The sequence below is a fragment of the Loxodonta africana genome, chromosome 14, assembly GCF_030014295.1.
Source record: "Loxodonta africana isolate mLoxAfr1 chromosome 14, mLoxAfr1.hap2, whole genome shotgun sequence".
Taxonomy (NCBI): domain Eukaryota; kingdom Metazoa; phylum Chordata; class Mammalia; order Proboscidea; family Elephantidae; genus Loxodonta; species Loxodonta africana.
In genome coordinates, this window is record NC_087355.1 from 20,151,569 (window position 1) to 20,173,757 (window position 22,189).

At 42.5% G+C, this 22,189-nt stretch overlaps 1 protein-coding gene across 8 annotated transcripts in view; it reads left to right on the forward strand.

Moving 5' to 3' along the window:
* Positions 1-22,189, forward strand: part of SULF1 (sulfatase 1) — a 224,842-nt gene that overhangs the window by 178,671 nt on the left and 23,982 nt on the right. For all 8 annotated transcript variants that reach the window (XM_064267785.1, XM_064267786.1, XM_064267784.1 and 5 more), the window contains 6 exons: positions 12,392-12,608; positions 15,554-15,806; positions 17,246-17,342; positions 18,211-18,305; positions 18,844-18,909; positions 20,021-20,193. In XM_064267785.1, the coding sequence (XP_064123855.1) occupies positions 12,392-12,608; positions 15,554-15,806; positions 17,246-17,342; positions 18,211-18,305; positions 18,844-18,909; positions 20,021-20,193 (901 nt within the window). The remainder of the gene's footprint in view (positions 1-12,391; positions 12,609-15,553; positions 15,807-17,245; positions 17,343-18,210; positions 18,306-18,843; positions 18,910-20,020; positions 20,194-22,189) is intronic.

Consider the following 22,189-nt stretch of genomic DNA (forward strand, 5'->3'; position numbering starts at 1 on the left):
TTTGCTTTTTCATATTTTTTTAAACTTGTTTTGCCCCCATGAAATGCTTTAATATCTTGCTCCCTGGAATTTTCCTCTGCTGCCTTATTTCTATGTGAATCAATCTGAATTTAGATTCCATCATAAGGATATATGAGAACACTGGCAACAATCTCTTTTTGAAGTGCCTAAATTAGTGGAGCAGAGAATGAGATCATGGGCCTCGTGGTGATTTCTTGCTGTAGGGTTTCTTTAAATTAGGGAGAAGTGAGCACTAATATAACAAGGGTGTCCTGAGGAGATAAGGATCTAGAGAGTTTCAGATTGCCTCAAACTTGTTTTTAGTTGCAGCTGAGTTGATTTTGACTCATGGCGACCCCCTGTATTACATAGCGTAGAAATGCTCCACAAGGTTTCCTTGGCTGTAATCTTTATGGAGGCAGATCACCAGGCCTTTTCTTCCATAGTACCACTTGGTGGGTTCAACCCACCAACCTTTAGGTTAGCAGTCAAGTGCAAATTGTTTGTGCCACCTAGGGACCTTGCCTGAAGCTTAGGCGAACACATGACATGAGTGACATGTTATTCTCAGATTGTGGTACCCAGGCCAGCAATATCAGCATCATTGGGAGCTTGCCAGATTCTGTGACCTCCCCAGACCTACTGAATCAGAACCTCCGGGTTTAGAGCCCGGCACTCTGTGTTCCAACAAGTCCTCCAGGTGATCCTGATATTTGCACAAGTATGAGGAACAACAATTCTAACCTATGGCTGTGCTTAAAAAAAAAAAAAAAAAAATCAGTTGCCATGGAGTTGATTCCAACTCATGGCAGCCTCATGTATTGCAGAGTAGAACTGAGCTCCACAGGGTTTTCATGCTTCGGACAGCACATCGCCAGGCCTTTCTTCTAAGGTGCCCTGTGTGGGTTTGAGCCACCAGCCTTTTGGTTAGTAGCCTAGTGCTTAACCATTTGCACCACACAGGGACTCCTACAGCTGTACTTACTGGAGCTCAAACCATAGCTTAAGAAGCTAAGAAATTCAAGAACAGTTTGAGCCTCTCCAAGGCCATTATCAAATCTCTGGGTCAAACCTGATAGCTCTGTTCTGTCTTGCACACTGTTTATATTTTGGCCCTTTACTCTATCTGGCTACTTTGAAGATTACCTTCTTGGTTATAGTATCACCGACTTTAAAAAAAAAAAAAAAGTGCAAAATAATGAGATTGTATTACCCAGCATCAAGGTGACAGTTAAGGCTAGAACTGACTTGCTTGGAACCTGTTCTCTTGGCGTTGGTTTTACACTTGGCCTGTATCCTGCTTCTCTTCCTCTTCTTATCAGGTTAACTGCCTTCGAAAGACAACACACTCCTCTCTTTGGTTTGACTCTTCATGTGACATAGAGGAAAACATCTGCTCCATTAGCCCCATTCTCTTCGCTCCTAATCCTCAAACATATAGTGAATCCCCCACTTCCTTCTCATGCCTGGTCATCTAAGGGTTGTTTGGTACAATCAATGTGGATGCATGAAGTAGATAAAGAAAAAAGAAATTTGGGGTGAGAAGGTTTGGGTTAGAATATGAGTGTCTTAGGCTGGTTCTCTAGAGAAGCAAAACCAGTGACACATATATATGTATATAGAGAGACAGATTTATCTCAAGGAAATGGTTCATGCAGTTGTAGAAGCTGGCAAGTCCCAAGTCCATGGGTCAGGTGTCAGTCTGGAGGCTTCTCCTGACTCACAAAACTGCAGGGGCTGACAAATCCAAGATCAGCAGGTCACATGGCAGGCCACTGGCTCACGGACTGTGGAGGCTGACAAATCCAAGATTGTCAGGTAAGACTGCAGGCTGCTGGCTCACAGGCTGCAGAGGCCAGCAAATTCCAAGATTAGCAGACAATACAGCAGGCCACTGGCTCAAGTCCCAAGAACCACAGGTCAGATGATGATGAGCTAGATGCAGGATCCAGAGCAAGCAAGCGAGCTTTGCTAGAATGCCCATATATATTGGGTACAGGCCACATCTCTGAGGAAACTCCCCTTACAACTGATTCGCTGATCACATCGTATCACATCATGGAAGTGATTACATTATACTACTTATGGGAGATCACAAAATGGAGGATAATTATATCAGATCACCAAATGGAGGATAATTGCATAATACTGAGAATCATGGCCTGGCCAAGTTGACACATAACTTGAACCATCACGATGAGCATCCACCACTTAATAGCTCTGTGTTCTTGGACAAGCCACTTAGTTTCTCCTGATTTCAAGTTTCCTCTCTCTAAAATGGAGAGAATTAATGTGAGGATTAAATGATGTTATAGAGGTGAAGTACTAGGTAAATTGTAAAGCAAGGTATGAATATTAGGTATTATTGTTCTGTGCCCTCTTATTGTTTTTATTCCTATAATGCCAACAAGGAATTAAAATGGGCTAGAATCCCAGACACTTGGCATCCCTTCTCAACTATGTGAACAGAGCAACCAGCAGGGACTAATTAAGACAACACAGACATATGTGTTTGCATTACTTCCACTGTCCTGAATCAATATGAGGCTGAGTGTGAATTCCCATCACTCTGTCTCAGCCGGGCATTCCACCCCAGGAACATTTATGTACAGACACACACGTGCATACACATAAGTTCCAAATTCTATTTTAAAAGACTTTTTTTCAACAGAGAGCATAGATTAGTGATGCTCAGTTCTGCCCACTAGAACCAGCCAGACAGCCTTTGAAAAACACTGATCCACAGCCTCGCCCCAGACCAATTAAAGTAAAATAGCTGGGGGTAAGGTCAAGACATCTGTATTTTTTGACAATATTAAAGACCACAGGCCTAGAATCCTAGAATGTCAAAGTTGGAAGAAGACTTAGAAATCTTCTACTACAATGATATTTTATTCACCAGGCCCAGAAAACTTAAGCTACAAACTCAGAGCCAGAACCCAGATCTCTTTGCTTCACGTTGAATCCTTCCCCACACAACGCTGCCACTGCTGCAGAAACATAAGACAGCAGATTTTTCCTTTTAAAATTATAAATGACATTTGCCTGGCTGAAGCCATGGGATTACAACGTAATCCTGCACTCCCTGCACATTGCAATCACGTGGCAGCTACAGAGATACTGCCACCCAGGACCCACGCCAGATAAACTGGAATCTCTGAGCGTGGAACCCAGGCATGGGTATTTTTTCAAGCTCCTGGATGCTTCCAGTGCGCAGCCAGGATTGAAAACCACTCACGTAGAGTGAGCGTTATGTTTCTTTTCTTCTAGTTATAGATATTGATGCCTTTAATAATAAGAGTTACATAAAAGAGAAATTCCGTGGAAGTACATTTCACATATCCTCTGGCATTTAGGAGGGAAAAAGCAGCTTGTTTGTTTTTATAGAGCAAACGTCATGTCCTTTTGGGGAGTGGCGGAATTCCAGAATCTTTACCATTTAGTCACCCTTCTGCTGTTGTATCAGTATAAAATCAAAAGTTTATTTAAAATTTTGCAAGGACCCCAGCCATCAAGCAAGCTGATGTTATTATAAAGGGAATTAGCTTGTTGAGTGTAAACTGGTTTAGCTCCAGAATCTATGTTCTCATCCCAAAATTATCTCTCTGACCATATATCCTTCCAACCCTTTTGTGACCAGCTGCAGAATATGAATAAAAACACAGTTACCAGTAACATCAGACTAGAATTATTAGTTTGCCGGAAATTGAGAGCCTATTTCCAGAAACTCTCTAAGCCCTGGTGAAAATCACAGCGTGGCTCACAGGCATTTCCCCCTGGCTCTCCTGATCCCAGAGGGTGCGGCCAGAAGGACTGAGACCCCAGTGCCACCCTCAGGCTGTCCCCTCATCTGTACATGAGCCCAGTGTATACCACGCAGCTTTTAAACCTTCTTTACCTTTTCAGCCCACACCGAAGGACGTGTTTGAACACTTGTTCATCTACTTACATGATTTGGCTTCTGTACATTTTTCAAATTACAAACCTCAGGGTTAAACATCAAACCATGTTTAAGGATGTTCTAAACAAGTCAGAAACAGGCGATCGTTAAAACTGACACTTTGTTCATAAACTACATGATGTGGCCCCATCTTTGTTTAATTTATACTGTCTTTTTTCCCACTACTCCCTAATACGGCCCACCCTGGCCAGGTTTTCCTCCTCACGTCTCTTAAACATAACATGCTCGTTCCCACCATCTTGTTTGCATTTACGTTGTTGCTTCTGCCTTCCCAGATGCTATCTCCCCATCCCAGGACCATCTGAAACCTCACAGCTTACCACAACCATTGTCCTTTTATTGAGATCCTGGAAGGTTCCTGGGTGAGGCAAATGGTTTGTGCTTGACTGCTAACCAAAAGATTGGTGGTTTGAACCCACCCAGCAGCACTGTCAAAGAGAGGCCTGGCAATCTGCTTCTGTAAAGATTACAGCCAGGAAAACTCTATCGAGTAGTTCTACTCTGGTACACATGGGGTTGCCATGAGTCAGAATCCACTCAACAGCAATGGGTTTGGTTTTTGGGTTTTTTTGGTCAAGAGCATTGGGACTGCATCCTGGCTCCACCACTTTCTTGGTATGTGACCGTAGGCAAGTTATTTAATCCAACTCTGCCTCAGTTTCTTCATCTAAAATAATGAGGATAATAACAATACCTGCCTCAAGGTACTTAAAAGAACCTGGAACAGTGCCTGGCACATAGCAGTGCTCAACAAGGGCAGGCTATCAGTTGTTGGCTGAAGTCAGTTAACCAGTTTTACCTCCCTAAACTCAAGAACCATCCCAACATTGACTTTTACAAATAATTATGCAGGTTAAAATCTAAAAGAGGAAATATTTTCTCTCCCTTCTGACCTCCCCTTCCTTTCCACTTTCCCTCCCATTCCTATCCCATCTCACCCACCGCAAGGACAAAAGGAGACAGATCTCCTTGTTATAAGGAACTATTTCATACTGGTGAGAAAATCTGGCAGTGGTTAGAACTAAGGATCAGTTTGGACAGGAATGTGTATATGGTGTTTTTATATTCCTTAGTTTCCATCTAGTCAATTCCAACTCATGGTGACTTCATGTGTGTCAGAGTAGAACTGTGCTCCATGGGGTTTTCAGGGCTGTCTCCTTTCAGAGCAGATTGCCAGGCCTTTCTTTTGAGGCACCTCGGGTAGGTTCAAAATGCCAACCTTTCAGTTAGTAGTGACGTACTTAACTGTTTTTGCCACCCAGAGACTCCTAATGTTGAGATGACAAATTATAAACACAGGTCCCCCTGCACGTAACTGTTTTTCAGGATGCTGATACTGGCATAAAGTATAATAGGTTATCAGAAAATTGCTGTATAGTTGCTACATTCCAGAGAACATGATTTGACCTGCATTATGACCAATTCCATCTAATAAGACATTAAAATGGAGAATTAATGTGTGTGTGTGAAAGAGAGAAATTAAGCTTTCATTTCAGTGTAACTTTAAAAAATTTGTAGCCAAGTTTTTTGTTCCTTACTCATAAAAATGGGCACAAGTAGGCATAAATAAGATTATAGAACATCTGAACCAATCTAAAGAGCCCTGGTGTCACAGTGGTTAAGAGCTCAGCTGCTAACCAAAAGGTCAGCAGTTCAAATCCACCAGCCACTACTTGGAAACGCTATGGAGCAGTTCTACTCTGTCCTATTGGTTCTGTATGAGTTGGAATCGACTCATCAGCAAGGGGTTTGGTTTTAGGTAACCAACCTGAGAGGAGCCTGGATGGTGCGACCAGTTTGCAATTGGCTGCTAACCCAAAAGTTGCTGATTTAAACCCACCCAGAGATAGGCTTGGTGATCTGCTTCCGTAAAGATTATAGCCAAGAATACCCTATGGAGCAGTTCTGCTCTGTAACGCACAGGGTTGCCGTGAGTCAGTGACCAATTCAATGGCAGCCGACGGTAACAAAAGCCAACCTGAGAAATGTATACAATTAAAAAAATATAGAAACCATAATGATTACCTAGTCGTAATTTTGGAAGGGGAAGTGGAGCTCTACTGTGCTCTAGTATGGTGCTAGGATTTTACGTGAAGATTTGACACCTCATAAACATTATGCCCATTTTAAATATAAGGAAACTGAAGTCAGATGGAAAGGTTAAGTTGACCAAAGTCACACAGCTAGTAGGGTGATTATTCAGAGTTCAAACCAAAATCTGTGTGATTCAAAAGCCACCGTCTCCCCTACTAAATAATAAGTACTGTATTATATACAATTTACAGCTAGGAAAACTACCTGCCCAGGGATTAAATAAACATTTTTAAAGGTCGGTTATAACAGGACTACTCTGGGTTCTTATACTGCACCTTTTCCTCAGAACTCCGAAAGCACACAACAATTTATTCTCATGACAAATCCTTGAGGCCAGGAGGAGCAAGTATTATTTTACCAGATGCGGAATCTAGAAGAACAAAGGGATTCTGCAATTTGCTCAAGGCCACAGAGTCAGCAGCAAAAGAAAATTAAAATTAAGATCTTCAGATTCCCCCCAACCCAATACTTATCTCCATTGAAAATGGCTGCCTCTCATCAAGTTTATAGTGGATCACATTCTTCAAGTAATAAAACTGTGTGTGTGCAATAAAACTAATAATAGTAATAATAACTTCCTTTGTTGAGTACCTACCATATGCTGAGTTCTTCCCATACGTTATCTCTAACCCTCGTGACCCCACAAAGGCTTAGACTTCAAAGCTGACTAGCTCCAGGCAATGTGATGAAGCTGGTATTCAAATTCAGGCTTTTTTAGCTTGGAAATCTAGACATTTTCTGCTGAGCCACACCAACATGGGTATAAAATACCATCACCAAGCCCTAAGCAGAATATAGGAAATAGTCACTCCTATAAAATCGTACTCCAAAGAATAAATCGTGGAGGTACCTTTAGATTGCCATGAGGATTAAAGGAGGAAATTCATATGAAGTGCCCTAGACAGAGCTGTACGTGGCGTCGAGTAAGAGTTTAATAGGTGAGATGATAGTGATGAAGTTGATGATAAATGGGATTATTGAAAGGCATTTAACCTGTATTTCTCATTCCACCAAACTAGCTGCATATGTAAATTCTTATACCTTATCTTCTTCAGCAAGTGTTGTTTACACATTGTTAGATCCCATCAAATTGGCCCCAAACTCATGGGAACCCCATGAACAATGGAAGGAAATGCTGGCTGGTCCTCCGCCATCCCCATGATCCCCAGACTGTTGTGATGTGTAGGGTTTTCATTAGCTGATTTTCAGAAGCAGGTCTGAATTAACCCTCGGTCTCCTGGATGGAAGGCAAGAATTTACCACTAAACCACTAATGTCTTTTATGTACAGGTAGGAGTCCTAGTGGCACCATGGATAAGGGCTCGGTTGCTAACCAAAAGGTCAGCAGTTTCAACCCACTGGCCTCTCTTTGGGAGAAAAGACCTACTGATCTGCTCTCATAAAGTTTACAGCCTAGGAAACCCTATACCACAGTTCTACTCTGTAAAATAGGCTTGCTATGAGTCAGAATCCACTTGATGGCACCCAGCAATAACAGATATAATCAAGCAAAAACTGAGTAAATGTGTGCTGAGCTGACTTCTAGGAAAGATTCAAGAGTGTGAGACATGGTCCTCCATCTTACTTCCAAGTTCCACTGTAGCTGAAAAGGCCAAAAAGAAACAATAACAACTTAAGAAATTACTTAAATAGCTTTACAACGTAGAAAACCCTATGGGGCATTTCTGCTCTGTACCATGAGGTCACCATGAGTTGAAAATCAACCTGACAACAATGGCAGTCATCTAGCACCTAGCCCAGAGAAGTGTGCAGAAATATTTGTGGAATGAATGTGTGCTAAATTATTGGTTGTTGTGTGCCATCGAGTTGATTCTGACTCATAGCAACCCTATGTGACTGAATAGAACTACCCCATAGGGTTTTCTAGGCTGTAAACTTTTGGGGAGCAGATTGTCAGGTCTTTTCTCTCGAGGAGCTCTTAGTGAGTTAGAACCACTGATCTTTCAGTTAGCAACTAATAAGTAAGACAGGTAGGAGGAGAATTGAGATAGTCTAGTCCCAGAAAGCAGGAAAGGATTTGCAGAGTGAGTAAGTGGTCTTTGGAAAAGATGGAGACAGTGGGATTTAGCAACTAACTGATATAATGTAAGAGGAACTCTGAAAATGAGACCATGTGACAACTGTACTTCTTTCTACAAGGACAGTGTTTAACAAAGCACATTTCTGAAGTGCGACTCCACGTCGCAGTGGCAGGTACCCCACCTGAGCACAGACTTTCATCTAATTCCTGACAGTCTTCTCCAATGCAAAAGCGTCTCTTCTCCTTCTGCCCATTCAAATTGCTTGAGACATGAGTTTCAGGGTCAGTCTTTTAAAAATTCTCCTTCTTCTCCTCCCTCTGTAAAGCCTGTAAGTAAAATGACCATTTTAGATGCAGCTATTTCAAGGTTTTATTGCTCAGCCATAAAAATTGTCATGATATCGAACACGAAAATGACTGTGGCAAATGTGTGGTAATTACATTTCATTAAAATTCCTAGTATGCTGGCAGCTAAGAAGATTTTCAAAGCCTCTAGCTAACTGCTTTATCTAATAGGGTACAGTAGCTTTTTCAAAGGGTAGTGGTTAAGAGCTCGGCTGCTAACCAAAAGGTCAGCAGTTCAAATCCACCAGCTGCTCCTTGGAAACCCTACGGGGCAGTTCTACTGTGTCCTATAGGATCTCTCTGAGTTGGAACCGACTCATCGGCACATAACAACAACAATAACATGGTATAGAAAATAACAGGCATTTTTGTCAGTGCCTCTTGCTTTATCCAAGTATTTATCTAGGTGTGTGTATTTATGTAGTATATATGAGTATATTTGTGTGTGTCTGTGTGTGTGTGTATACATGCATATACTTATTATGTGTTTTTGATTTTCTGTGGTACAATCATCAGTTCCAAGGCAGTGCCAAACCTTGGGTGTCTTTAAATTCGACTCCCCAGACAGGAAACACCCTCTCATTTCATCTGTATCCCACAGGACATCAACAAGGAATTTGGCTAATGGGGTTTCAAATAGGCTAAGCCGCTAAAAATTCTGCTCCCCCTTTGTGCTCTACAGGAATCTACTTGAACTCTTAGCTCTTCTAAGAAACAGAATTTTTTTTTTTTAATGCATTGTGGTTATAAAATTAAGGGAAGGTTTTTACTGTAGTTGTGTGATTTAAAAAATAAATATCTATACTAAGATTGATATAAAGTAGAAACATCAAAAGATAGAAGGCCATTATTTTTCCAGAGTAAAGTTAGTCAGATTTTCCTGTCTTATAGAAAGTAAAGCCCTCTCTCAGCTTCCACTTGGCTGTGAATTGTGTGGGCCACTTATGTTGCTAGGATACTCATTAAGTAGTCAATCTCAGTTTTTAACTGCTAGAGATAGAGATTACTCCAGCAAGTGGACAAGTCTTAAACCATTTGGATTTAAGACAGATAAACCCTGGTGGCATAGTGGTTAAGTGCAACAGCTGCTAATCAAGATGTCAGCAGTTCAAATCCACCAGGCGCTCCTTGGAAACTCTATGGGGCAGTTCTACCCTGTCCTATAGGGTCGCTATGAATCGGAATCGACTCAACGGCAGTGGGTTTTTTTTTTTTTATAGGTATAGGCAGACACTCAGACACCACCGATTCACAAACTTGTTGGAGCTATGAAAAGTTATTTATTTGGGTGAAACTTACCACCAGCAAGAATTCTCTATGGCATATGGTTATTTCTTATTGGGGTTGTTTTATCAGTTTCTGGGAACTTTTTTTGAGAATTTCACGGAACCTCCTCAAGCTATTTGGACCTATCTGTAAGTGCCCCAGGCTCAGGTCTGGGGATCACTGGTCTCCACATCAAACGGCAGAACCATGAAACAGGCCAGGTGCAGTTTTCAGCTAAGACTAAATTCTGTCATTTGTCAGCTAACTATGGAGAGAGAGCAAGAATTGTTGTTTGTTGTTAGTTGCCATTGAGTTAGCTCTGACTCATGGGACCTTACGTGTGAGAAGGAAATGTTGCCTGGTTCTGCGCCGTCTTCATGATTATTGATATGTTAGACTCCATTGTTGTGACTCTTGTGTCAGTCCATCCCACTGAGGGTTCTCCTCACTTTTGTTGGCCCTCTATTTTACCAAGTGAAGTGTCCTTTTCTAGCAATTGGTCTTTCCTAATGACGTGGCCACAGTAAACAAGTTTAAGTCTCACCATCCTTGCTTTCAAGGAATGTTTTTGTTGTATTTCTTCTAAGACGGATTTTTTTGTTCTTCTAGCAGCCCGTGGCTTATTCAGTATTCTTTGCCAACACCACAATTTGAATGTATCGATTCCTCTTCTTTCTTCTTTCAAATATAGCACATTGTCCTGCAAGTGTAGGTCAGCCAGCAGTGCTCATCTGTTCAACTGGAGTCATCTTCTGACATGGTTAGGTCAGTAAGTTACTAGACTCAGCTTCCTTTTCACACCCACACACACAGATACATGGACTCTCTCAAAGACTCACCCATCTGAGCTTCTTAGACCTCAGGATATCCCTTCTGCCCTCCACATGGGATCCAGCTGCAAGGAGGTCCAGTAACCAGCTGCTAACTGAAAACAGTGATTCTTAATCCCAACTGCAGATTTGAATCATCTGTGAAGATTTTAAAAATCCTAGTGTCCAGCCAACTTTGGGAACCACTAATGTGACATAACTTCCAAGTGCTTAATCAAGTTGACTTCCCCGTTTTTAGTTAAATACACTGTAACTTAGTCCTTAGACTGCCCTTTTTTGTGCTGCCTTTTCATGGCTTCATTAATAGGTAGTTAGTTCCTTTTTCTCCTCAGTTTCTGCTTCTCTGGATGGAAACGTTGAATCTTCAAGACAGTCTGGCCAAGCCACAAAAGAAGTTTGTAACTTGATGTGGCTTGAAGTAACCAAATTCAATAGCACCAAGAGTATGCAGAGGCTAAAGGGAAATCACAGAACAAGCTCTGTATATCTGGGAATTGGCGACTGTACAGTAGAAGCTCAAAGGCTGTTCTGTTTGTTCAACACTTCTTGAGGGTTTACAACTCCCCTAAGGGAAAATGAACCACCGCTCTGCCTCTTGGTTCATTGTGAGTGGCTGTACCCCATTTTGTTCAGGAGTGTTACTTGCCTGCTGACACTGCCAGCTGGGACCCTTGGCCAGACTTCACTTTACATGGGTGAAAAGCTATGATTTCAGCCAGGTTGATACTTAAGAGCCAGTGGAGAACCTTAAGAACTTTATGCTAAGTGAAATAAGTCAGACACAAAAGGACAAATATTGCATGAGCCTAATTATATGAAATATCTCAAATTAGCAAATGCATAGAGACAACTTTAGTGGTGGTTACTAGGGGCCACGGGAGGGAGGACGGGTGGGGTGTCATTGTCTAAGAGGTACTGAGTTTCTGTTTGAGGCGATGAAAACCTTTTGGAAAAAGATGGTAGTGGTGGTTGCCCAAGAGAGTGAATGTAATAAATGCCACTTAGCTGTACACTTCAAAGTGGTTAAAACGGCAGATTTTTTGTTACACATATTTTAGCACAATGGAAATTTTTTTTTTTTAATCGCCCTCCAAAAAAAGACTTTCCAGCCAACCAAAACAAGAAGCAGCAGCATTGTGGAACAAACACTTAGAACTGGTGTCGTATTTGTTCCTCGTTGAGACTGAGGTGACCACAGCAGGCAGAATTAGAAAATGCAATGTAAACATCCAGTGTCTGTCTCCTGGGAAGGTAGACCAGACTCCCTTAGGAGCAGCTGGCACTGTGGGCTGTGTGTTGTTTGCAGATGGATAAGAAGAGGCACAGGAGAAAACCTGACAAGTGCTTTAATGTCTGGGGTGTATGAAGGGTGGCGCACCCTGTGATGGACTCAGATGAAACTCACCACACTCCTCATCTGCCACTCTTCCTGCATCGCATTAGAAATTCAGAGGCAGAGAACAAAGCAGCCAAGTTACTTTTTCCAGAAAGAAGGGTCTGCAGAAAACAACCCTAACAGCTGCGCTCTAGGGCTTGGCGAATTAAGGGCTTTTACATGTACCCTTCAAGACTCTGTTTAGTCTGGAGGCAAAGGATTTATATATCATTTTGACTCTAGTGTCATTTAGGTAGTTCTGATTTCCAGTGCTTTTGTTGTCAACTGCATTTGCCTACAGTGAAAGGTATAATTAGGAGAATCTGGGCTGGTGGTACTGCGGAGTCACTTACAAGCTTGCCCTTTCTCACTCTCTCTCTTTAATGGTGTTGCCAGTGTTTCTAGAAACTAAAGAGAACGTTCCTTAATAAATAACACCTGGATCAGGATCATAACCGCTTTCGCATTGGCTTTTGCAGAAGTGGCAGTGCCTGGAGGATGCATCTGGCAAGCTGCGGATTCACAAGTGTAAAGGCTCCGGTGACCTGCTGGCGGTTCCGCAGAGCACACGAAACCTCTACTCTCGCGGCTTCCATGACAAAGACAAAGCGTGCACTTGTGCGGAGAGCGGTTATCGCACCGGCAGGGCCCAGAGGAAAAGCCAAAGGCAGTTCCTGAGAAAGCAGGGGACTCCGAGTAAGCCCTGTGCTCCACACCATCTCAGGGGCTGGCCTGGTCCTTTGGGAACAGACGTTAAAGAGACAAAAGGGTTGCTTCTTCTACATTTTAGATATTAAATGCTTATGTTTAGACCCGCTTTGTGCTGGCCTGCATGCCAAAAACAAAGCGATTGCTATTTTAAAATAAGAAAGCTGAGATTCATTTGCAGTTTTCCTTTGTAAACATTTTTCACTTACACAGAGAATGGAAATGTATTCAGTAAAAGCGCCAGACACAAAACCTAGGCATGCAGAAAAGGGCTATAAAGTGGTTATTCCAGGGGGTATGAGGTATGGTTTAAGTCAATTTAATTTTACCTTCACGCTGACATCCTGATTCGTCTGCCTTAAGTTGCTAGAAAACAAATTCCAAGATTTTACTACTTGTGCGTTCAACATAATGGAAAATCATAAACAACTTTTTAAAGGCATGTATTTTGATCCGTTTTAGGATAATATATTTGTATTTTTTAATTCTGTCAGATGGTTGCCTCTTGTTAGCTGACAGGGTCAATCCAGTCAAATTCATTATGAAAAGCACTGCCTAACATTTTCTTTATTAAAACTGTATCTGGCAGCCAAGAGACCTATGATTATAGAAATAGAAAAACCCAGAGCCTGGCACCTTCCATAAAAGAATGAGAGTCTAGTGCCATCTAGTGGAATACTATGCAAAGTGACTCATTTTTGTGGTCGTTTTCTTCTATGTTGTTAGTTGCCGGTGGCCCCATGTGTGCAGAGTAGAACTGCTCCGTAGGGTTTTCAAGGCTGGGACCTTCCGGAAACAAATCACCAGGCCTGTCTTCTGAGGAGTCTCTGGGTGGGTTCTAACTGCCAACTGTTTGGCTAGCAGTCGAGCGCTTTACCCTTTGGGCCACCCATAAGCAACGTACATTAAATTCAATTCCATGTCCAAAATTTGGAAATAAAATCATTCCGTACAATATGGCAGCCCTTAGGACTGGCGTTTTACCGTGAACCCCACAGATGGACTTTTATTTAAGCAGATTCTGTGTGTATATGCACATTTTTCTGAATGTCTCTAACTTTCAACAAATTCTTAAAGGACTTCATAACCCTAAAGGCTAAGAACCATTGGTTTGGAAGATTTTCTTTCTTCCTGAGATGACATGTCAAGTTTAATAATTCACACAAAGATATTAAATCAAAAATTGCCAAGGACCTCTGACATTCTCCTTTCCCAGGACCAATTACCAATGTTCAATTTAGAGGTAGGGGCCCCTTCTTCTCTCCTAGAAAGTCAGGTATTGCTTTCTTAGTCCTGACCCTAAAGCACATTAATTTTTAAATGTTGAGGTACAAACAGAAGATGTGTTCCTGTCTTCCTATTTCAGCCCTGTGCTGGAGGGATAAGGCCATATGAATATGTCCAGAGACCCCAAGTGCCTCTGATGCAAGGGGCCCTGTGTTTGCACGTTAAAGTTCTGATCTAGCCCACCGCGAGCACTTTTTGGCAGTACCCTGTAGTGGCCAGAAACATGCTGACTCTCTTCCCACACACACATGATCCACACGTTACCAGTATTAGGTCAGGCAGCTGATGAAAGTCTTTGCAAAAATTTAATTTTTCTTATTGAGCAATCCTCTTTTATTTGTGCAACTAGAAAGTGTCTAGAACATGTACCTTTATGAAGAAGCAGCCCCATGTTATGGAAAGACCAAGGGCTCTGTGGTCTGACAGGTTAGAGTCCCAGCTCCCACAGCTATTGGCTATGTAACCTTGTGAGACGGATGAACCATTCAGAGCTTCTGTTTTCTCATTTATAAAATGAAGGTGTTGCTGTCATTGTTAGGTGCCCTCAAGTCGTTTCTGACTCATAGTGACCTTATGTACTAGCAGATGAAACACTGCCCGGTCCTGTGCCATCCTCACAATCATTGCTATGCTTGAGCCCATTGTTGCAGTCACTGTGTCAATCCATCTTGTTGAGAGTTTTCCTCTTTCTCACTGAGCTTCTACTTTACCAAGCATGATGTCCTTCTCCAGGGACTGGTCCCTCCTGATAAAAAAAAACACGTGCAAAATATGCTCTAAAGAGTATTCCGGTTGTACTTCTTCCAAGACAGATTTATTTGTTCTTTTGTCAGTCCATGGTACATGCAATATTCTCTGCCAACACCACAATTCAAAGGCATCAATTCTTATATGAGAATAATGACACCAAATGCAGGAGCCTGTTTGGATAATCAGACATATGTAATTATGTGAGGATTTGTTATAATAACACCTGTCTTCCAAGACTGTGAATTAGAGATATGTACAAGGTGAATAATACATAGCAAAAGCTCAGTAAATGAGCCATCATCATTAATAATGCCGTAATTGATAATATGACTTTATCCAAACAACACACTTTAGCAGTTCACTTTGAAAACTAAACATAGATGTTCACAGCGTGCCGTAAGTGAAAAGGATGTTAGAGATTGTCCAAACCTACCCCCCACTTGAGGGATGGAGGACCTGAGGCCCAGAGCCACCTGCCAGCACGGGGCTATGTGGTGGCAAGACCAAGACTAGAACCTAGCTCTCCCAACGTGAGCTGCCCACGGCACTGAGATGTCTCTCTGCAACGTGGCATGTGCCACTTGTCCCTTTCCAAGATGCGCAAGGATCATTTTCTTCCCTGCCTAAGCTAAATCTGGACCTCCATATTAACGTACCAACCAAATCAAACCCATTGCCGTCAAGCCAATTCTGACTCATGGTGACCCCGTGTGCTTCAGAGTAGTACTGCTCCATAGGATTTTCTTGGCTGTAATCTTTACAAAAGGATATCGCCAGGTCTTGCTTCCAAGGTGCCCCAAGTGGGTTCAAACCACCCACCTTTAGGTTATAGACAAGCACAAATCATTTGTGCCACCCAGGGACCTCCATATTAACGTATCTTCCCTTATTTCCAGAGTACAAGCCCAGATTTGTCCATACTCGGCAGACGCGTTCCTTGTCCGTTGAATTTGAAGGTGAAATATATGACATCAACCTGGAAGAGGAAGAACTGCAAGTGTTGCAGCCAAGAACCATTGCCAAGCGTCATGACGAAGGCCGCAAGGGGCCAGGAGGTCTCCGGTCTGCCAGCGGTGGGAACGGGGACGGGATGCTGGCAGACAGCAGCAACGCCGTGGGCCCGCCTGCCACCGTCCGAGTGACACACAAGTATGAAGCCTTTAGGTGTTCAGTAGGGCTGAGCTCATCCCTGTTTTGCCCCTTTACAAACAGTAACTGCACTCAGCAATCTGCTGCCCACGATGCTGGCATACAGGACAACTGGTGGTTAAAGAAGCGATAAGGAGTCCAAACAATGGTCGATTTGGACGTGAGTTTGGGATCAATTTCACATGAAGGCTGAGCAGCCGAAAATCCAGCCAGAGTAACTCCGTCACATGTTGATTTAGCAGGCTGGGAGCTTATGCCCTTAAGCAGTTATCTTTGTGGGAGTCTAGAAAACAGATGGAAACAATTCCTGGGACTAGCAGAGACTCTTCCATACGGCGTGGTCACTGTTGCTCAGAGCAGTTGCATGGTCACAGCCTCAGAAATGAAACACAGCCCAGGAGGGATCGTGGGTCCCAGATAAGCTTCCAGGTAGATGGTGTAGGTTGGGAAGAGATGTAAGATAAAGAAACACCTAGCCTGTCCAGATCCCAGAGAGCACAGAAAACCAATTGCCTTCTTGTAGATTCTGACTCACGACGACCCTGTGTGTGTCAGGGTAGAGCTGATTTTTTGGAAGAAGATCACCAGGTCTTTCTTCTGAGGTACCCCCTGGGTAGACTCGAACCTCCAACCTCTTGGTTAACAGCTGAGCACATTAACACCCAGGGATTTCTGAGAGCATTAAGGGCCTTGAAAGTCATGAAAATAAAAAGGAGAGAGAATTCCAGCATAGCTTTCATGAACTCACACGGTCCTTTGCTTCCTTCCAAAATGTGCTCACACTCTTGGTAGAGAAATATTTTCTTTCTGAATGTATGACCCAAGCTCTTTGTTTTCTCTATAATTTCATCACTGTGTGGGGCAAGGTATGATGAGGTCACCAGTCATCTTTGGGACTGATCTCTCTGTGCCTGGAGTTGTTAAAGAGATAGGCTAAGCAATTTAGATCAGGATTTGTTTCTCTTGTGTTATTCATTGACCCCACATCTCACCCGCTGTCTTTACCAGAGTTGTTTCTTTGCTTCAAAACTTAATGGGGTTCTCAAGGCAAGCTCTTTTTAACAAATTGAGTGGGTGAATACCCTCCTTCTGATTCTGAGTTTCTTCAAACAAGCCATTTCTATCATGACTTCAGAACCTCTTTTTTTTTTTTTTTCCTATGCCCACTTTTTCTATGCATAATTGCTGGGGCTTTCAAAACTGGAGTTTTGGGTGGTATCTGTTTATAGGGATGTGAATGTTCAGAGCCATCTTATAAGGCCATCTTGGTGATGCTCTCTCTGCGACCCCATCTTTTGTCCATATCTGTAGTTGGGAGACATTCTCCCTCATCCTTGGCTGTTGTTTAGCTCTGTACTTACTGCTTATATCCAAATTAAGAATTTAGAGGATAATTAATTTTCTTTCACTATTTCTAATTTGTTTGTTTATATTTGTAGATGTTTTATTCTTCCAAATGATACAATCCATTGTGAGAGAGAACTGTACCAATCAGCCCGAGCCTGGAAGGATCATAAGGCCTACATTGATAAAGAGGTGAGCCATGGCTCTGTGGTTGTCAGGTGTCTCGGTTACCTAGTGCTGCTGGGGTATGTACACCACGTGTGGGTGGCTTTATAAACCAGAAATTAATTTTCTCACAGGTCTAGAGGCTGAAAGTCCCAATCAAGGTCTCAGACATGTCAATTCCTTCCTCGTTGGTAGTCCCGGTCATTCCTTTAGATCGTTACCTTGTAGATGATTTTCACGTGGCATCTGCCTTCCCCCATGTATGTGGGTCTTATCTGTCCTTTTTATAACTCAGAAATGATTAGATTCAGAACCCACCCTACTCGAGTATGATCTAATGAACATAACAAAGAAATTCCTATTTGCAAACAGGATTACAGCCACAGGTATAGAAGTTAGGATTCCAACACATCTATTGGGGGACACAATTTAATCCATAAGTGAGATTCTTAACTCAAACTCACCTCTCCAGCCCTGCTCTTCCTGTTTGGGGGAGCGCGCTGTGTGTGTCCACTTCATCTTCTTGTTGATTATGTGAAAAATAGAAAAACCACCAAGATATTTCCCTTTGCCCACTGATTTAGCGATAGATAGCCCTGACTGAAAAACAAAATAGAATGTGAGAAGAAAATGGGGATCAACTCAATGACCTTTTGAAATCCCTGTGATAAAGTGATTCTGTTATAAAAGGGGCATCTGTTAATGTTTATTTATAACACATTGGATGAAATATAGAGGTAGACATAGTCTCTGCCCAGTTTGCTTCCAAATTAATTGTCATTTCAAAAGGATAGTTATAATTGTGAAACGCAGAAAACAAGGTGGAAAAAAAAAAGGTAATTGGTATAGGAAATCCAGATCTTAAAATGCCAGTGTTCAAATATATGTTTTCCAGATTGAAGCTCTGCAAGATAAAATTAAGAATTTAAGAGAAGTGAGAGGACACCTCAAGAGAAGGAAGCCCGAGGAGTGCAGCTGTAGTAAACAGAGGTAATTGTTTACCCCTCCCTCTGACTACTTCCCAGATGCATTTCCACTTGTACAAGCTAAAGTGATTACAGAATCCCTGTGCTCCCCTGCCAACCAGGCTACCAACCAAAAGGTTGGAGGTTAGAGTCTACCCAGAGGCACCTCAAAGAAATGCTTAGAGGCCTGCTTCTGAAAAATCAGCCATTGAAAACTCTGTGGAGCACAGTTCTACTCTGATACGTGTGGAGTCGCCATGAGTTGGGATCGACTCAATGGCAACTGTTTTTTAAAGTCATTACCACTAGGTTTATGTCTTTCTTTTACCAGTTAAAAACTTAATAAATTGTTGGCATTACCGTATCTTGTAGTACCCTAAGCTAATTAGAGCAAATTAAATGTGCCATAAACCTATGCAGAAGATAAAAAGGAAGAAGTCCTGTCAAGCTACAATAGTTACAAGGAAACTGTTTTCCTTCTATTTTGCTTTCTTTATATAAAATGAAGGGTTTAGTCAAATGAAAGGTTATGAAGACTCACTTTTTAATCCTTTTGCCTGCAGCTATTACAATAAAGAGAAAGGTGTAAAAAAGCAAGAGAAATTGAAGAGCCATCTTCACCCATTCAAGTAGGTGACTCTGTTGTCCGTGTTTGCTGGGAATGGAGGACCGTCCATGGGCACTTCTGAAAGGCTGGAATGACTCCTGGGTTCTAAATGGTGCTGCTTCAGTAGAAGTAGGATCCCCTAGGAGGACCGATAGCTCAAGAGGGTGAAAACAAAGCCCACACTCTGCCAAGGAACTGTGGCGATGCTTGTGGAACCCTTCAGGGCAGAGCCACCCAGAGTTCTGCATGCACTGTCCACTGCATTTGTGAGACAAGCCTCAAGGACAGCTACTACCCATCTGTCACTGGAGGCTTGTATGTTGCTATGATGCTTAACAGGTTTCAGCAGAACTTCCAGACTAAGGCAGACTAGGAAGAAAGGCCTGGCAATCTACTTCTGAAAATCAGCCAATGAAAACCCTATGGATCACAATGCCCTGATCTTCTTGTGCGTAGGGTTGCCATGAGTCAAGGCCAACTTGACAACAACAAACAAACTGTATTTTATTCAATGCACTGCTTTCTATGCAGAGTGCCCAAGAGATGTGGACTCTTCATTAGATCAGTGTGTGGTATAGCGCAGCCTGCAATCGTGTAAATTCTGAAAGTTATAAGAAATAATTCGTATTTTCAAATAACAGTAAAATTTGCGTATGAAGGAGATTTCATATTTGAGCCTCAACAAAGTTTGAAGCCCTTTAGGGAAAACCAAGATTTAAAAAAAAAATTTTTTTTTCCAAGCCTATTTTGTAGAATTTGTTAAAGAATTTTACAGACCATCTAATCCAAGCCATCTAACCCAACCAGCTGTCCATCTAACCCATCCAACTGTTGACTTCATGGCAGATAGGTACCAACCCACTGGGAAGTTACGTGATTTGCTCAGGAGGTGTTGCTAGTGGGATTCACATTTGTTTCCATCAGTGTTTAAATGTAAGGAAGAAAATATCGACCGTGGTAAGGCTTAGTGAAGCTCTAATGGAGATGCCACTTAATGAATTTCTCTTCGCCATTGCTGGTTATCCTTGGGGGCCCTCTGTATCCAAACATGTGTTTGAGATTCAAAGCAGCGAGCACATTTTTAATTGAGGAAGTATTTTCTGATCTTTAAAATATCTCTTCTCTTGCCGTAGGGAAGCTGCTCAAGAGGTAGACAGCAAGCTACAGCTTTTTAAGGAGAACCGGAGGAGGAAGAAGGAGAGGAAGGAGAAGAAACGCCAGAGGAAGGGAGACGAGTGCAGCCTTCCCGGCCTCACCTGCTTCACGCACGACAACAACCACTGGCAGACGGCCCCCTTCTGGAACTGTAAGCTGTTCATCTTAAGTGCCACGTGCTGCCACCGTGCAGACAGTGACTCGTCCTACAGCTACTTAGACTAAGAGCCAATGACATAAACCCAGGTTCTGGAAAGATTCATATGGAAAGTGTCATATTATTTTCTCTACTGGCAAATCATGTTATTTTGCCAAAAATTACTTTTTTCTTTAGAATTCTGTTTTTGCTCGTATTTTGTTTGAAATGCCAAACTTCTTCCTGGATTTTTCTCTTTAGGATGTTATTTCACACAGTGCCAGCACCTGGCAGAGTTCCTCCTCAAAAAGCTTGCCCTACAACTAAATGAACAGATGAAGAGTGTTGCCCCAAATATATTTCGTTTCTGCCTTATTTCAAGTGCATACTCTGAATACAGTCAAAGGAGGTAGAGTGGTAAAAGCTCCTCAGATGCAGAGCCTACATCCTACTAATTTCCCACTCCACGTCAGTACCAAGCACGATGCTTACAGAATAGGGGCTCAATAAAACTGATTTTTACGTCCAAATACAACGTTATGAAATGATAATAATTGTCCACTTTTAAAATTAATGTTCATATATGCATGTCTGCACAATATTCCCTGAGGCCATAGAGAAATAATACCCTAAATTCTTGTGGTACATCCTCTGATTCAAGGCTTATCATCCCGTGAAGTAGATGAAACACCAACCACCAGTTGCCCTCAAGCCAGTGCTGACTCCTAGTGACCCTGTGTGGGTCAGCATACAACTGTGCTCCGGAAGGTTTTCAATGCCTGATTTTTGGGGAAGTAGATCATCAAGCTTTTCTTCTGAGACACCGCTGGGTGGACTCGAACTTCTGCCCATAACCATTTGCACCACCCAGGGACTCCAGATGAAACACAGACTCTTAGAATTGAAAGGCTCTTTGGGTACCACCCATGTCAATGTTTCTTGAACTGGGATTTTGAGAGGCCCAGGAGACCACAGATCACTCTTGGGATATAAGACCTATCCATGAGAATTTTTAAACTCTGTCTATTTTGGTGCTTATTAATTTCAGCATCCATGTTTGCTTCGAAGAAGTGAAATTTCAGCTGTAATTTAAAGGCTTAAGAGAAGGAATTCGTATGAAAGGGGACATGCATGGAGAGGGGGTGGCATTTCAGGCAGAAGGAAGAGCATGACCAAGGTTCTAAGGAAGTAAAGAATTTGTAGTGTCCAGGACTAGTCAAGCCCTTTGAAGATCAAGTGTTGAGAAAGATGAACTTCTCATTTGCCCATGCCAGGTGGAGGTCCTTCATACCGCTATCTGCTTCTCCCCACCTGAGCTGAGACCATCCTGCCCAAGCCACCATCATTTCTGGCCTCAGCCACTATAAAACCTCCTTTGTGGCCTCCCAGACTCCTTTCTTGCTCTTTCTAATCCTTTGTGCTCAGAAGACTCAGAGTGATCTTTTAATGATACCCTATTTTTTTCAGGGAAGTAAGTCCCTGGGTGGTGCAAATGGTAACAGGCTTGGCTGCTAGCTGAAAGGTTGGAAGTTTGAGTCCACTCAGGTACCTCACAAGAAAGGCCTGGCAATCTATTTCTGAAAAATCAGCCTTTAAAAACCCCACAGAGCACAGTTCTATTCTGACGCACATGGGGTTGCTGAGTTGGCATCTACTCAACAGCAGCTGGTTGGTTAGTTTTTCTTAGGGTAAAGAGCAAACTGCTTAATCTATACAACAAAGCTCTGCTTGCTACATTTCAGTTCTACCTCTAGGCCCACGTCCTCCCACCTCAGGGCCTTTACGCATGCTGTTCCCTCTGCCTGGAAGGGTCTCGCCACTACACCCACCTGCAGCCCTGTGCCTATCAAAGACCTGCGCACCATTCGAATCTTATACTGTACCATTACTTCTTCATGGGGACCTTCCCCGTACCCTCAGACTAGGCTAAGCACCTTCTGCACACTTTCAGCACACTCTACTTTTTCTTCATAGAACTTTTCGCATTTGTAATTACATGTTTTTTACTTTT